Here is an 18,132-nt window from a genome sequence, read left to right on the forward strand (position 1 = left end):
CCTTGTCTTCTGAAGGCTGTGGGGCTGTCAAAAGGCAAGGCCTGTTAAAGCCCGTTACAGCACTCCTTGGTGTGATTTTGGGCTATACAGAAATAAATTATATTGTATTGTATTGTAGTCATGGTTGTTCCACATATCTTCAATTTATGAAGTATGGAGGACAATATGCTCTTAATAACCCTTGGAAGCTGCAGAAATATTTTTGTAGCCTCCTCCAGATCTGTGCCTCAGCGCAATCCTCTCTTACGTTCTGCATCCAATTCTTTTGACCTGAAGACTTGGATTTGCTTGACCTCTTACAGACAGGGGTGTGCCTTTCCTAAACTCATCCAATCAGTTGAATTGACCACACGTGGACGTCAAAAAAGGTGTAGAAACATCTCAATGATGAAGAATGGGATGCAACTCAGCCAAATGTCAGGTTGAATTTGAATGATTTTAGCACAAGGCCAGAATGTTAACAAAATGTGAAAAAAGCAAAGGGTCCTGAATTCTTTCAGGAGGCGCTGCACTTTTGTTAAAAGAAAAGCATAACTGTGCGAAAGTGACACACACCACCCAGCCTACTCCCCGTCCCTTCACAAACTGACCCCTCTTAATGGCCCTGGGGCTGCCTGGAGTGGTACTCTTCTTCTGTTCTAACACCGCCGATGAAGTGCGGAGACTGGCATGGGAGCTGCTGTCATCCTCTGAACCTGAGGACTCGTCCAGGAAGGGGACATTGCTGATCTGGGTGGCTTTCTGATAAGAAAAGAAAAGAAAAGAACAGTCAGTTAGGTAAATTATTGTATTCTGAGCTGATCGTGACCATTGAAGACAATTCCACTATTAAAGGTGTTTCCATTGCCATTTTATAATCCAAATTGATTAACTTAATCCTCTTCTATCTACATATGACAATGAAGCAAGGCATCATTTATTAATTCATTCATTTTTGAGTTCAGTTTCACTACTGAGCATACCCCGGGGACGTGCGAGGCAAGGCAGAAGCCAACTTGGAACGGGATGCCAGTCCTTCGCAGGGCATACTCATTTCTATTGGCTGATGCCAGCCGAACTCATAGTCACCACTTAAACTCAACAGACACAACTTTGGGGTGTGGGTGGGAACAGGAGAACCCTGAGAAAACCCACCAGCAGTAATGGCCATGAAAAGGTCGGAATTTGAACTCCTGTTTTACTGGAGCTACAGCAGAGCTAATTACTGTGCTTCCCCACTTAAAAATGTAAGTCAGTCAATTATCCAACCCGCTATATCCTAACACAGGGTCACGGGGGTCTGCTGGAGCCAATCCCAGCCAGCACAGGGCGCAAGGCAGAAACAAATCCCTGGGCAGGGCGCCAGCCCATTGCAGCACTTAAAAATGTTCATCCTAAAATCCAGGATTACAACTTCAGCTTCATTTGCATGGACATGGACTGTTCCATTTCTTCAAGGCGAAAGCTCCCAGACCTCTAATGTATGAAAAGAAAGCCTGGCAGGCAGCACGACTACCACCAGAGCACAAAAAAGCTAACAAGACCTAAGATCTGCATTCCTCACACCAACTCACAAGGCTCCTAAAAGACTCAGAGCGCCATACATACCCCTTTGATGGTGGTGTACACTGGAACCATGACGTTTCGGTAGATGAGGTGAGTAAAAGGTCCAGAGACAGGATAAAGTGGAAAATTGGAAACTGTTTAGAGGAAGAAAAAAAATAGTCAATAAATAAATAAAATCACTTTGCACCCAACACTGCCATGTGTGGTCAAATGAGGGAATGACAGGCTATAGAGAAAATACATTTTGAGGCACCACCCCAGTTGTCCCATCCATCCATCCATTTTCCAACCCGCTGAATCCAAACACAGGGTCACGGGGGTCTGCTGGAGCCAATCCCAGCCAACACAGGGCACAAGACAGGAACCAATCCCAGGCAGGGTGCCAACCCACCGCAGGATACACACAAACACACCAAGCACACACTAGGGCCAATTTAGAATCACCAATTCACCTAACCTGCATGTCTTTGGACTGTGGGAGGAAACCGGAGCGCCCGGAGGAAACCCACGCAGACACAGGGAGAACATGCAAACTCCACGCAGGGAGGACCCAGGAAGCAAACCCAGGTCCCCCAACTGCGAGGCAGCAGCGCGACCCACTGCGCCACCGTGCTGCCCCCCAGTTGTCCCCATATATTTAAAAGATAAAAAAAAAAACAAACGTTTGATAGTGTGAAAATGAAACAAAACATTTGCCAACAAAATAACGTGGCTTGACAAAATCTAGTCGCTTCTTCATCTAGGTAATCGAAAAGTTTGAGTATTTCAGAAACTGCTGATATGACTTCTGGGATGTTCATGCATAGCCATCTTTAGGGTTTACAGAGAGTGGTCTGAAAAAGGGAAAATATCCAGTGAACGGCAGTTCTCTGGGCGAAAATGCCTTGACGATGCCAGAGGTCAGAGGTGAATGGCCAGACTGGTTTGAGCTGATAGAAAGGCAACAGTAACTCAAATGACCACTCGAGGTATGCAGAGGAGCATCTCTGAACGCATCAAACCTTGAAGCAGATGGGCTACAGCAGCAGGAGACCACACCAGGTGCCACTCCTGACAGAGCTAAGAACAGGCAACTGAGGCTACAAGTCATATGACTCACCAAAATTGGACAACAGAAATCTGGAAAAAGTTTTCCTGGTCTGAGGAGTCTCAATTTGTGCTGCGACATTCAGATGGTAGGCTCAGAATTTGAGGTCAACAACATGAAAGCCTGAATCCATCCTGCCTTGTATCAACACTTCGGCCTGGTGGTGTTGGTTGTGTGATGGTGTGGAGGATGGCACACTTTGGCCCCTTAGCACCAACTGAGCATTGTTTAAATGCCACATCCTACCTGAGTATTATTGCTGACCAGTTCCATCCCTTTATGACCGCAGTGTACTCATCTTCTGATGGCTCCTTCCAGCAGAATAACATGCCATGTCACAAAGCTCAGATCATCTCAAACTGGTTTCTTGAACATAACAAGGAGTTCACTGCACTCAAATGGCCTCCACAGTCCCCAGATCTCAATCTAGCAGAGCACCTTTAGGATGTGGTGGAACAGGAGATTCGCATCATGGTGGATGTGCACCTGACAAATCTGCAGCAGCTGTGTGATGCTATCATGTCAGTATGGATCAAAATCAATGAGTAATGTTTCCTCCATTTTCTTGAATCTACACCACGAAGAATTACAGCAGTTGTGAGGGCAAAAGGGGGTCCAACCCACCACTAGCAAAGTGTACCTAATAAAGTGGCCAGTGAGTGTATCATTATTCATTCACTGAGTCTATAAAGTTTTCATATTTTCTTCTTTCATTGAATCACAATGAATTTACAGGTTGGCCGGCCTTATCTGTGGGTCTACTGTATGGTTCCAGAACATTCCTCTGATATGCAAAAACCGTCAATGCATAGGACATCTATAAAAGACTAAAGACGACTGTGCGCACGAAGCGAACGCAAGGGCCGATATGTCAGGTCTGAGGGTCGGCTGGGCTTGGCTACACCGTGGCTCAGCTGCATCAGCCATTATGTGCTGTTTCTAGTGTGAACTTAGCGGGAATGTTGCAGGCGGGAATTTCAAATGTTCTTTATGAAGAATATTCTGGATTTTTTTTTTTTTTTTTTTTGAACCGTGAATGCGAATTGTGACTTAGACGAAGCACGTTCTATTAATAATCAATGCAGTAATTCAGGGAATTCCAAAGGGTTCATTTACCTTTTCTTGCAACTATAAGTACTCACCGCTCAAATTTCGTTTTTTCCAGGAAATAATAAACGAACATGTATATTTATCGCATCTCTTTGTTTTTTTTTTTTTTAGTACATAAAGCCAACGATCTTAAAAGGAGACTCACGTCTGTTTTAACAGACCTTTGTATGGCAATGGAAAATGATGTCTTGCGGCTCTCTCTAATTACAGCCTGGCCACTTCCTGTCTCCACACACAGATTAGGGGGCCGAGCCGCCTCAGCACTACTGTTTTATTACTCCAAAGGGCACCTCAAAGTCTGCAGGCCAGAACCACAGCCCACAGCCGTCTCACCTGTGCAGGTGTCAGCCTGACTAAGCCGTGGGAGACTGTCACCGACAGATAGAGAAAAGGAGACAGACGCGCTCTCTGTGGACTCAGTGATGGGAAAAAAACGGCACTAAGGATCAACGGGACGCCCTCAGGGTTCAACCTTTGGAAAGGTTTCCAAAAAAGCCTCATAATGTGATGAGTACACTGGCTGTGCCTTCAATGCTGCACGTCCTTACAAGCCCACCTTGGCTGGTATCCTTCTTCTCCTCCTGTTTTTATCATCTTAACAAGTGCCGGAGGAGCTCTTATCTCAACAATCTGACACTGACGTGGGCAAATTTGCTGGTGCCCCTCCAGGAATAAAGAAGAACCCACAATTGTCTCTGAAATAACTTGAAACTGACACTAAAAGTAATTGGCACCCATCATTGTGTATTCCGTATCCAACAAAAATGATATTTCACCTTCCCCATATATTTTCTTGCCTAACCTTGAGGAAATTACTGCAAACAAGCGATTCCTGGAGCTCTCCATGAGTCTGCTGTACCCCTCCACAGGTCGTTTGGCCCACTCGTCCTGAGCAGACTGCTCCAGCTGGGTCAGGTGTGAAGGGGTCTTCTCCAGACTGCATGCATCAGTTCCTTCCATAGATGATTGATGATTCAAACCAGGGTTCATAGAAGGCCCCTTCAGAACAGTCCCATGTTTTGTTCTTCGACACTTGTTGATGCTAGTAGCTGTGTGTTTTGGCTCATTATCCTGTCAGAGGATCCATGACCTACAACTGAGACAGAGCTTTCTAACACTGGGCAGGATGTTTTGCTCCAGAATTTCTTGACAGTCTTGAGGTTTCATTGTTGCCTGCACCAACTCAAGGTCCCCTGTGCCAGACAAAGCCAAGAAGCCCCAAAACATAAGCGAGTCCCCTCCATGTTTCACAGAAGGTATGGTGTACTGTTCTTTGAAAGCTTCATTGCTTCATCTTTGGACATAGAGTTGATGTGACTTGCCAAAAAGCTCCAGAGTTGTGTCATCTGTCCAGAGGATACTCCTACAGGTGCATTGTGGCTTATCAATGAGGATTTTAGAAAATTCCTATATGGCTTTTTATGTGGGGGTCTTCTTCCATTGAGCCCACTGTTACTGAAAAAGCAACAGATGGTGTGATCAGACACTGATGGACCTTGACCTTGGAGTTCAGCTTGTATCTCTTTGGAAATTGTCCTTGACTTTTTGACTACCATTCTCACTATCCTTCTGCCCATTCTGGGGTCACCTTAACTTCTTAATATCTGCAACTGCTGTCACTAGACCATCAAGCAAGCCACTTGGAGATGGTCTTCTAGACTTTGCCTTTAACATGCTGGTCTATTGTTGTCTTTCTGATCTCCTCATGCGACTCTCTTCTTTGCTTTCTCTGGTCTCTGTTCACACGATGACACCAAACAGCAGAGAGATGACTTTTCTCCATTTAAATCCAATGAATTGCCCAGATGCTGATTGCACTCTGGAGCAGGTTTTCTTCAAGGTACTCTCTGTACTTTCATCCTTCCCTCAGTTCTGACCAGTCCTGCTGTTCTCTGCTGCTGAGAAGCACCCCCATAGCATGATGCTACCACCACCCTGTTTCAACATAAGGATGGAATCAGGCAGGTAATGAGCAGTGCTTGGTCTTTGCCAGACATAGTGCTTGAAGACCTCTTCAAAGAGTTCAAAGTTTGCTTCTTCAGACCAGAGAACCACTTTCGTTAAACTGCCATATACCTTTAAATCAAAAGTGGCATCAGTCCTACTGTTCTACCAAAATGCCTGATTGATGAAGTGCTGCTGAGATGGTTATTCTGTATATAGTGTGAGCCCAGGTGTGGTTGTGGTCTACGTGGAGATTTCATATTCCCCGTGTATCTGTGCATCTGTTTTCTTTTCTTTTTTCTAGCTACTTTAGTTTCCTTCTCAAACCCCAATGATGTGTTAGTTGGGTTAACTGGCAAATCTTAATTGCGCCATTATAGGTGTTGTACCCTGTGATGCACTGATTCCCTGCCCATTGTTTCCTGCTTTGTATCCAGTGCTGACGGGACACACCATGCGATCTTGATTTGGAATTTGTGGATTCAAAAACTAAATGAACAGTCAAACTTTTTGAAACTTAAAAGTCGCCCTGAAAATGGTGGTCTCATGTTACTGATAACACTGCAGTTGACATCGACCTGTTAGGGCACAAAGAGATCCTCCTCCTTCCACAAATATCTAAAAATGGCAGAGTCTTCCTTACCTCGACTAGGTGTTCCATTTCCTAAAGGCACCTCAGATAGTCTCATTCCCGACTTGGCTACAGCATAAATGCGACTCTCCTAAAAGCAAAAAACCACCATTAGGCCGGCAGGAAAGGTACATCACAAAATTTGGAATTAGTTGGAAATTAAAAAAGAAAAAAAAAAACTATGTAGTGGATCAATAAAGAGTTAAAAAAAGAAGGTGAAAAGAAAAAATAGACGAATAAGGCATATAAAACTAATATCATAGGGAGTATGGGCACATGAGGGCAACCATTAAAAAAGATATCTGGGAAGCTATAAGGCATTTAGAGAGAAGTATAGCAGATAAGGTGAATTATGACCCAAAGAGATTCTTTCAGCATTTTAGTAGTAAAACAACAGTCAAGGAGGAGATGAAGTACATCAGCAATAGTAAAAGGGGAAATTAAAAAATACAGACAGCGAAATAACTCACGTTTTTCTGAGATCTTCACTTGTGAGGAAGTAAATAACCTCCCAGCAGTAACAGGTACTACTAAGGAAGTACTGAGTGATTTGGAAATTGTAGAGAGAGAAGTGCTGCTCAGATTAAATGGGCTGAAATCACACAAATCACCAGGACCAGATCATATTTATCCTCAAGGAACTTAGTGGATATATAAACACTTGACACATACTTTTTTGGAAATCACAGCACACTGGGGAAGTTCTGAAGGACTGGAAGATGGCAAATATTATCGGGTTTTATAAAAAGAGTGACCAGGAAGATCCAAGCAACTATAGGCCAGTAAGCTTAACATGCATCAAAGGAAAATTAATGGAAAGATTGAGCAACACGGCAAAACAGGAGTTTTATAGTCAGCATGGGCTCAGAAGAGGGAGGTCGTGTTTTACTAACATGCTGGAATTCTATAGCAACCAATGGATACAATCAGAGTGGAGCAGATAATATTATTTATCTGGACTTTCAGAAAACATCTGATGAGGTGCCCCATGAGAGGTCGGCCATCAAACTAAAAGAACTGGGAGATCAGGATGTGGTGTGTAGATGGGTGCAAAATTGGCAAAAACAGAGAAAATCAGAGTGTGATAGTTGCTATTTTTAATATGTACTGTATAAATGATTTGGGTAGGAACATAAGTAACAATCTGGTTAAGATTGCTGATGATATCAAGCCAGGTGGGTTAGCAGATAATATGGATTCCACTGAATCTTTACAGAGGGGCTTGGACAGATTTGTGGCCAATGAAATTTAATGCAAGTAAATGTAAAGTAGTATATGTCAGAAGTAAAAATGTTAGGTTTGAATACACAACAGGAGGTCAGAAAATCAAAAGTACACCTTATGAGAAGGATTTAGGAGTCGTAGTGGACTCGGCACTATCAACTGCCAGTCAAAGTTTAGAAGATTTTAAGAAAGATTAATCCTAGCAATGAGACACCTTCAGTGGAATAGGGGAACTGAGCCTTACACCTTCCAAGACAATCTATCTACCTACCTACCTATCTATTATAGTGCCTTTAAGATCTTTCAATCTGTAATATTATGTTTTTCTTATCTAAAAGGAGATTCACTCAAAAGAGACCCCGAATATTCTGTAAAGACTCTCGCTAGGACGAAGAAATCTGAATGAAACAACGTGCAATGTGCTACTCATTATATGGAGCTTCAAACAAGCCGGGATGCCCCTGTGTCAGAGCCGTCATGACGTTTAACCTCCATTTGTAACTTCTGGGTGCATCCCGCCCATACCCCTTCACTCAGTCACTCGACTTCTCGTCAGGATGGTGTTGTGCAGTATTGAGCAGTGAGTCTTCATGGTGCAAACCTATTGGGTCATCAATTCATTTAAGCGATGTTAGAATCAACTGGATGATTGTGCGTTAACAGAAGGTTACTTCCAGTAAGATGGAGCAACGTGTCACACATCGGTAAGGAGCATGGCAGAAATTGAGCCCTTCTTCAGCAATGGGGTAATTTCAAAGGGGGTTTTGGCCACCACGGTTACCGGATCAGACACCATCAGACTTCTTCCTTTGGGGTTTGCTCAAAGAAAAAGTCTATCAGAACAAGCCTCGCACTGTGGAAGATTTGAAGGAAAACATCCAATGTGAAATTGCTGTTATTCCCCCTGAGACGCTTGTCAATACATTCAGGAACATGGAACACCGCGTAGAAATGTGTCTGGCAGAAAACGGAAACCACTTCCAGTATCGTATGTAATGCAATTGATTACACATACGTCAAGCGTGTTTTTTGGTTCAGATTGCTTCATCCTAATGGGAGTTACAACAGAATATTTTGGGCCTCTTTTGAGCGAGTCCCCGTATTATATAGTACCTTTCTTACAGCTATCTATCCAATGCCCTCTAGTGTCTTGGTGATCCCCCATGTTGATGAATATAACGAATCAAAAGCATGAACTCACCCAAGACGGAAATCTGTGCAGTGGGGGTGTCGGTGGCTTGGTGATACTAGAATCGAAAAACTCTAGACGTTCTGGAAGTGGAGCAAAAAAATTCTGTTCTTCTGCCAACTCTTCCTCTGCATCTTCGGTATCCATCTTATCAGGAACCTCGTCAATGTCAGTTTCTTCCACGTGAATGGGACGTAGCTGTGGCAGGTCCGTGGGCCTGAACGAGTTGATGTCAATGCTGACGTTGATGTGGTGGAGGCGGTCCGTCCCTGGCTGTGGCTGGCTGTAGTGCTTCTTGGCCAGCTGGATGCTGTCTCTGGGTGTGAGGGGAGTGCGTACCTTGGGTAATGTCATGCTAGCACCAGATGGGTTGACCCCAGCCATTAAAGATGAATTTAGAGGAGATAATGAAGAAGTGGACTGCTTAGGTGTAAGACCTGGGGTGTCAAGTGGGCTCGGCACATTGGCTTCGCTGGAAGAGGAGGAGGAATGAAGCCGCTGAGAGCGGAACCGGTTGTTGAGCTCATCAGAAGAGATCTCGCACTCTGATCCTCGTTTTGGCACGCTCTGCTCCAGTAGGCCATCTTGGTCTTTACCAGCTTCAAGCAAAGGCACATCTCCATTCACCATATCTAGGGGCTCCTTGCCATATTTTTCAGAAGTGTCTTCACACAGAGCACTGGGAACGTGGGTCTCGGGAATGGAGTTAGAGGACTGGCTGTCTTTAGCCTTGAGTAGAGACTCTTCTGGGTTTGCAATGATGCTGGGGCTGTGAAGTCTGTCTCCTGATTCTGGGCAAGCCTTCTTCCTGCCAGATGAAGGAGATTTGGACTGGCAGTCATGGAGAGGGGAAACCCTTGGACCAAGAAGAGGAGGTGAACAGCTCTTTGGAAAGTCACAGCCATCACCACCCTTTCTCTTCATATCTGAGGAACACAGAAAGGCACGTGAGGATGACTGATAAAGGCAAATCACATGTGCACCACTGTAAACAACCAAACCAAAAATCCAGGAAGGCTTTACTCCAGAGTGACCAAAACCCTATTCAAATTGTCAACACCCAAGCAAAACAGAAAATAAACAGTTGTTGGTCATCTGAGTGCATTAACCCTCCTCCCCATTGTCTCCTCCCTGACCTGCAGTAGAAGCACACCGTTACCTTGATAGTGCCGCGGTGGAGACGGCAGGAGGCGTGTGGGAGGTGGTCTTCTAGGTTCTTCCACGGCTTGGGGACTGCTGGGAGAGTTCACGATAGGAAAAGCAGTTGTCGACTGTGAAGACTCAGCATTTGGAAATGACCCAGAGTTTTCCAGCAGCGCTGCAGGGAGGGAAACCAAAAGAGCCAAGTGTTTAAGATGAGAGAGAAAACCTCCAAATATATGTCTCCCATACACGCCTTGTACCTTGAATCTTGTCCTGCAGTAGTTGGATGAGCTCCGTTTGCCTCTGATTGGACATCTTCAGCTGATAGTTCTCAACTTCGAGCTGCAAAATGCAACATCATAGGCTTATAAACTGAGCCATATACTGAATTTCAAGAACGCTAAGATCACACAAACGTGACTCCTTAGTCATCTCCAGTTTACATCAAATAACATGATGTTGCTTGCATTATCCATCCATTTTCTTAACCCATGGTGCCACTAGGGCCCGACAACAATTTGAGTGAGAGCAAAAGCATTTGCCAAGAATGTTTTCATTAATCAAGAATGAAAGTCGGAGGTTCGAAGACGGTCACATACTATCGTAGTTCTGACCATAAACGATGCCGACAGGCGATCCAGCGGCGTCATTCCCATGACCCGCTGGGCGGCCAACTCTGTAACCGAAGTCTTTGGGTTCCAGCGGGGAGTATGGTTGCAAAGCTGAAACTTAAAGGAACAGACGGAAGGGCACCACCAGGTGTGGAGCCTTTCGCTTAATTTGACTCAACACGGGAAACCTCACCCGGCCCGAACACGGAGAGGATTGACAGATTGATAGCTCTTTCTCGATTCTGTGGGTGGTGGTGCATGGCCATTCTTAGTTGGTGGAGTGATTTATCTGGTTAATTCAGAAAATGAACGAGACTCCCGCCTATTAAATAGTTACGCGTCCCAAGAGCGGTCAGCGTCCAACTTCTTAGAGGGACAAGTGGCTTTCAGCCACGTGAGATTGAGCATTAACAGGTCTGTGATGCCCTTGGATGTCCGGGGCTGCACGCGCGCTACACTGAATGGATCAACGTGTGTCTACCTGGCGCCGACAGCCGTGGGTAAGCCGTTGAACCCCATTCGTGATGGAGACCGAGGTTTGCAATTGTTCCCCACGAACGAGGAATTCCCAGTAAGTGCGGGTCATAAGCTAGCACTGATTAAGTCCCTGCCCTTTGTACACACCCCCCCCCCCCCTAGCTACCACCATGGTCGGGTGACTTGGTGGATTATATATAGAAAAGCAGCTGGAACCACAAACAACAATGAAAAGTCAACGTGGCTCAGAGGTGCATGTGGACTGTACACAGACGAAAACGACTCAGGTGAGGAGTTGGGGGCGGGCACATGAGCAGGCAGTGCGCACTGAACGATGATTGTATGTTGATTCGTAGCGTGTATTGTTGCAATGTTACTTTTCTTGGTGGTTTATTAAATTACGGATTTTTCAAATGTTCATTTTTTTCCCTGTGCTTAAAAATCATTAAAAAAGCGGCGTGATTATGCGGCGTGGCTAGTTATTATTATTTTATTAGGCTAATCCCTTTATCAGGGTCGACTAACACTATTTGAGATACATTTGCTTACATTCTGTCCTCCCTGGCCATCGGACCTTACTTTTATTCTATGTTAATTAGTCTTCCCTTATTTTAATTCTTATTTATTTAGTCTTTTTTCTCTTTCTTCATTATGTAAAGCACTTTGAGCTACATCATTTGTATGAAAATGTTCTATATAAACTGTGATGGGCTGGTGCCCTGCCCAGGGTTTGTTTCCTGCCTTGTGCCCTGTGTTGGCTGGGATTGGCTCCAGAAGACCCCCGTGACCCTGTAGTTAGGATTGGATAATGGATGGATGGATGTTCTATATAAATAAATGTTGTTGTTTCTTTTTTGTTTTTCCTGTAAGAACTTGCTCGGTGTCACACAGTCCCAGATTGCAGGATTTGAACCCACAATCGCAGAGTTTGAGGACCACTATCCCACACACTAACCCTGACCAGCTATGGAATCTGCAGCAGTGCTAAGCAATAAGGAATTATGTCTCATTAAATGTTCCTCAGTTTTGAAAACCAGCCTCGACACCCCCCCCCCCACACACTGCCTGTGCTGTCATATGACTGCCATGCCTTGAAGGATTTCACTTGATGGCCAGGTGCTGTACCCCTCGTAAGCCATCTCCAGTGGGTTCTCAGGACAAGAACTCATGTTGTCAAGCCATGAAAGTTGCACAAAACAACCTTCTTAGCTGCACACACGTTTTCGAAATCGTCAAAGGCATTGATGAAGTAGACTCAACAAAATCATTTCAACTTAATGGTGAACCGTGAAGTCAAGGACACCATTGGAAATTAAAGGGAAATACTTTTGGGGCTGAAGCCAGGAAACTCTCCTTCATGCAAAGAGTTGTGGGACTCTGGAACAAACTACTGAGACATGGAGTTGAAGCAGAAACCTTGAGAACCTTTAAGAAGAATCTGGAGGAGATATTGGGACAGCTTCACTAGTAGTTAAACAAACAAGCTTGATGAACTGAATGTTCTTACAAGTAGAGAGAGACAACAACCACCTCGGCTCACGTGGCTAATCGGGCTTCTGACTGAGAGGCGTCCTTTCTCCACAACAGGCTCATTCCACAGCACTCACCAACTGGAGTCTCCATGAATGTATGGGACATCTGGACTTATTTGTTACAGAAACAAGAGGGCCACACAGAGCATTTGAAACTCTTCTTCACACACACACACACACACAAAAGTGTAAAGCCTCCTACCTCACGCAGTTTGAAGGTCACCCACTCCTTGATTTTTGCAGCTTTTTCTTCAATCACTCGGGCCTCATGTGCTCTCTGCTGGTTCTAGAGACAGAAGAATGCAGTCACTGTCAGAGTCAGCCCATCTTTCATTTTTATTCCCAGTCCCCAGAAGAAGCAGCGATGAACTGCAGCATCTGCTAATCTAACAATACGATAACCTGAACTAGTAACTATGAAGAAGGTCAGAATCGATGATGATGGCAAACCCCGACCCCTTGTAACATGCATTCTTTCATCATGTATACTGAACTCCAGGATCTCCAGGAGATCCAAGAGGACTGTACTCCCGCCAGGAGTAATGTGTGGGAGAATGTCACCATAAAAACACAGAACAGGTCATTCTGACCAGCATAGCCCAGCCATCTATCAACTTCAAAATAAAGCCAAGTGCAGATGAGGCCTGCCAAGAAGCCTTTATGAAGAGTTGTTCTTACACAGTCTCTAATCCTCACTGATGTAAACCTAATATAAATGGTAATTTTAAACATTTGTGTTATGAATGGTTGGTTAAAGCTGAAGCGATTATTGCTGCAATGCGGTGCATAGCACAGCACTCCAGGGAGGTGGCTATGAAGAGTGACGCCATGCAAAGTGTGGCACGATCAGGAGTTCACTGGGGACCCTCCATCTTATTGCTTTGAAGCGATCGCAACTTCACAGGGGAGATTACTGCTTTGATTTGATGCATAGTGTGGTGCACAACGGAGGCAACTATAAAGAGTGATGTACCATGATCAGAAGTTCATGGAGGACCTCCACCATATTGCTTCAAAGTGATCGCCCATTCACAAAGGAGATAACCGCTTCGATTCAGTGCACTGCATGGCGCACGATGGGGGTGGCTGTAAAGAGTGATGAGGTGCAAAGTGTGGCACAATCGGAAGTTCTCAGAGGACCCCACCCCACTGCTTCAATGTGGAGTGGCACACCATGAGGGTGGATATGAAGGATGATGCAGTGCAAAGTGAGATGCGGTTAGATGTTCACAGGGGTCCCCTTCACCTTATTGCTTCGAAGTGGGGCATGGACCAGCGCACCATGAGGGTGACTATGAAGAATGCTGCAGTGCAAAGTGAGACACAATATGATGTTCACAGAGGACCCTTCACCTTATTGCTTCAAAGTAATCACAATTATACAAGGGGAATTATTACTTTGATGCACCACATGGCACAGCACACCATGGAAGGAGCGAGGAAGAGTCTGTAAAGGTGCATTTGGCAGTTCTTGGGGAGTCCTCCACCTTATTGCTTTGAAGTGATCAGGACATCACAAGGGACATTATTGCTTCGACATGGCACATGGCGTGGCACACCAGGGAGACGGCTATGAAGGGTGATGTGGTGCAAAGTGCAGCACTCCATCTTCACCTTTTGCACTCCAAGTCCTAAGATGGAGCCAAGTCAACCAATCAGCACAATTTATTACCAGTCCCTACCCATGACTGTTCCTGGGTGAACTAGAACTACATACCCTGGAATAGGAGCATTAAAAACAAGGAACGACAAATGGCCTGCAGTTAGAATGTTACAAACATTCCAGAGTTTCTAAAAAGTTCCTGATAAAAAGTCCCTGCAGTGGAAAAGTGTCTATTGTGATAACCATCTTGAGAGAAGGAGGAGATGCAATGTCACCATGGTGCTGCATTAAGTAGTGGATTCGTTTATAAAGTAATTCATCGATTTGATCAGAAAGTTAAGCATCAGAGAGGTAAATAATTACTGAAATGTTCTAGAATAGGTCAGGTAACTTGGTTCCCAGGGTACAAAGCCTACTGACTCTCAAGTCCAAATTTGATTTTACTTTTGGTAAATATACATAAAACGTGATTGTTTGTGTCACCATAGTAAATGCTAATAATACACTTTGTTTTCTAATGGACTGCTTTTTTTAGGATTAGAGGTCAGGGACTGATAAGAGTTTGAAGTTGGTGACCTTCAGGATATCCCCAATCTCTCTAAAGAGTGTTGAAGTGTAGCTGCTACTCCTTTTAGACGGTGATTGCCCCATCTGCTTCAGCTTCAGATACCCTGGATGTCGTTATGTATTATCTGTTTCTAACACTGTGGAGTTCAAAGGTTAAGTTATATATTATATGCTGAGTTAAGCGCCATGTGATGGCGTGCCATTAATGCCACCAAATAAATATTATATTTGACATACATGCTTCTCAAGTTGCAGTTCCAGGTTCTGGATCAACTCGTCCTTCTCTCTCGCCTGGCTGGACAGCTCCTGGTACCTTCGGTAGAGTGCATTCTCCGACTCACTTGGATGAACATTAGCAGACTTCAACTTTTCTTCCATAACCTGTAGCTAAAGAGAAAAGACAAAATGTAAAGCCAAAAAGCAATGGATGAAACAAATGTTTGCATCGCTCCTCCAACTTCACTTCCATTACTAAATACAGTCATATGAAAAAGTTTGGGACCCCCTCTTAATTCTTTGGATTTTTGTTTCTCATTGGCTGAGCTTTCAAAGTAGCAACTTCTTTTTAATATATGACATGCCTTATGGTAACAGTAGGATTTCAGCAGTGAGTTTATTGTAAATTTATTGCATTAACAGAAAATATGCAATATGTATCATAACAAAATCAGACAGGTGCATAAATTTGGGCACCCCAACAGAGATATGACATCAATACTTAGTTGAGCCTCCTTTTGTAAATCTAACAGCCTCTAGACGCTGTCCTCCTGTAGCCTTTGACGAGTGTCTGGATTCTGGATGGAGGTATTTCTGACCATTCTTCATACAAAATCTCTCCAGTTCAGTTCAATTTGATGGACAGCCTGCTTCAAATCATTCCATAGATTTTCGATGATATTCAAGTCAGGGGACTGTGACGGCCATTCCAGGACATTGTACTTCTCCCTCTGCATGAATGCCTTTGTAGATTTCCAACTGTGTTTTGGCTCCTTGTCATGTTGGAATATCCAACCCCTGCGTAACTTCAACTTTGTGACTGACTCTTGAACATTATCCTGAAGAATTTGTTGATATTGGGTTGAATTCATCCGACCCTCGACTTTAGCAAGGGCCCCAGTCCCTGAACTGGCCACACAGCCCACAGCATGATGGAACCTCCACCAAATTTGACAGTAGGTAGCAGGTGTTTTTCTTGGAATGCGGTGTTCTTCTTCCACCATGCAAAGCGCTTTTTGTTATGACCAAATAACTCAATTTTTGTCTCATCAGTCCAAAGCACTTTGTTCCAAAATCAATCTGGCTTGTCTAAATGAGCATTGGCATACAACAAGCGACTCTGTTTGTGACGTGAGTGCAGAAAGGGCTTCTTTCTCATCACCCTGCCATACAGATGTTCTTTGTGTAAATTGCACTGAATTGTACAACGATGTACAGATACACCATCTGCAGCAAGATGTTCTTGCAGGTCTTTGGAGGTGATCTGTGGGTTGTCTGTCACCATTCTCACAATCCTGCTCATATGCCGCTCCTGGATTTTTCTTGGCCTGCCAGACCTGCTGGGTTTAACAGCAACTGTGCCTGTGGCCTTCCATTTCCTGATTCCATTCCTTACAGGTGAAACTGACAGTTTAAACCTCTGAGATGGCTTTGTGTAGCCTTCCCCTAAACCATGAGACTCAACAATCTTTGTTTTCAGATATTTTGACAGTTGCTTTGAGGATCCCATGCTGTCACTCTTCAGAGGAGAGTCAAAGGGGAGCACAACTTGTAATGGACCACCTTAAATACCTTTATATCTCATGATTGGACACACCTGTCTATGAAGTTCAAGGCTTAATGAGCTCATCAACCAATTTGGTGTTGCAAGTAATCAGCATTGAGCAGTGACAGGCATTCAAATCAGCACAATGACAAGGGGACCCACATTTGTGCACAGACAATTTTTCACATTTGAGTTAATTTCATACAACTAAATACTGCTTTGTGTCTGTGGTGGGTTGGCACCCTGCCCGGGATTGGTTCCTGCCTTGTGCCCTGTGTTGGCTGGGATTGGCTCCAGCAGACCCCCGTGACCCTGTGTTCAGATTCAGCGGGTTGGAAAATGGATGGATAAATACTGCTTCACTAAAAATCTTTGTCCGAAAAACACCCCACTACTCAGATGTACCTAGGAAATGAAAGGCATACCACTGTTATATTTTTTGTTGAAAGTAAATTATTATGCAGGCCGAGAGGGGTTCCCAAACTTTTTCCTAGGACTCTCTTATAGTGCCTTATAGTGCTTGGGTTGTCCTCCTAAACAGGGCCATCTTAACAGCATTATAGGCCCCCAGGGAAAGCAGTGCACTGGGGCCCCTACCTACAGAACCACTCAGCAAGTCACAACATACATAGATTAGCATGGAGCCCCTATGCTCATGGGACCCCTGGGCAACTGCCCAGCATGCCTAGCATGCCCATGCGTTAAAATGGCCTGCTCCTACATACCAAAGACATGTGTGTTAAGATGGGTGTCCATTCCAATCTGGCCCCGTGTGAGTTTGCCCTACAGTGGTGCCTCTTCCAGGGTTGGTTCCTGCCTTGAGCCTAAAGCTGACAGGATGGGCTCTCGGTCTTTGTAATGATTTGGTATGTTATGTGGATAATCTTGGAGCTTCTTCTCACTTCAAACAAGCCATCTTGACTCATTGTGTACTCTTTTCTTAAGTACGGAAGCACTAGTGGATGAGCGAACCCTGCTGAATTCCTTTCACCTCAAGTTCAGCACAATGGCGTAGATGTTCGGATACTTTGACCATCTCAAGAAATGCATTGAATTTAATAGGGGAAGGAGGAACTGAGTAAGTTGTGAGTGAACTGTAAAGGTGCAGTGCACTTTTATGCAACCCTAATGGCTTCGGGCATGTCTGCCAACTATGCTGGAACGATTATTGTGGCCAAAATTGTGACCTGAGCTGTGAGGCAGCAGTGCTAACCACTCCCTGAGATAAAACTAATAGAATTCAATATCAGAACAGTAACATTTCTTGCAGACAGTGGCAGACAGGGAGCAGGAATTCACCAAGGCTTGCCCCAAATAGACTGGACCGTAGGTACTCACCTATTTCGCGCCCCAAAAGTTCACTTTGCTGTTTTTTTTTTGCCCTGATGCTTTTCGTTCACTGCCGCTGCTACCAAACAAGAGCGACACTAAACTATGTGCCTTCTTCACTCCTTCTTGTTTAATTAATAATAATAAATTATTATTTTTTTTACATTTATATAGCATTTTCCTTACTACTCAAAGCACTTTGCACAGTGAGTGGGGAGCCACTTCAATCACCAATAATGTGCAGCATGCACCTCACTGATGCGACGGCAGCCATTTTTGTGCCAGTATGTCCACCACACATTAGTGGTTAGGTGGAGAAGTGGTGACCAATTAGAGGCAGGGGATGAATCACTCGGAATGACCAGGCAGTAGTGAGCA

The 18,132-nt window shown here is 44.5% G+C and overlaps 1 protein-coding gene across 2 annotated transcripts in view; it reads right to left on the reverse strand.

Annotated features, from left to right (window-relative positions):
- The window catches only part of plekhh1 (pleckstrin homology domain containing, family H (with MyTH4 domain) member 1), a 138,767-nt gene that overhangs the window by 55,924 nt on the left and 64,711 nt on the right, over positions 1 to 18,132 (reverse strand). For both annotated transcript variants that reach the window (XM_051919759.1, XM_051919761.1), the window contains exons 4-11: positions 14,901 to 15,050; positions 12,696 to 12,779; positions 10,134 to 10,215; positions 9,890 to 10,048; positions 8,743 to 9,656; positions 6,330 to 6,408; positions 1,588 to 1,679; positions 591 to 741 (exon numbers count right to left, since the gene is read on the reverse strand). In XM_051919759.1, coding sequence (XP_051775719.1) covers positions 591 to 741; positions 1,588 to 1,679; positions 6,330 to 6,408; positions 8,743 to 9,656; positions 9,890 to 10,048; positions 10,134 to 10,215; positions 12,696 to 12,779; positions 14,901 to 15,050 — 1,711 coding nt within the window. The remainder of the gene's footprint in view (positions 1 to 590; positions 742 to 1,587; positions 1,680 to 6,329; positions 6,409 to 8,742; positions 9,657 to 9,889; positions 10,049 to 10,133; positions 10,216 to 12,695; positions 12,780 to 14,900; positions 15,051 to 18,132) is intronic.

Source organism: Erpetoichthys calabaricus, chromosome 16, assembly GCF_900747795.2.
Source record: "Erpetoichthys calabaricus chromosome 16, fErpCal1.3, whole genome shotgun sequence".
In the NCBI taxonomy this organism is placed as follows: Eukaryota; Metazoa; Chordata; class Cladistia; order Polypteriformes; family Polypteridae; genus Erpetoichthys; species Erpetoichthys calabaricus.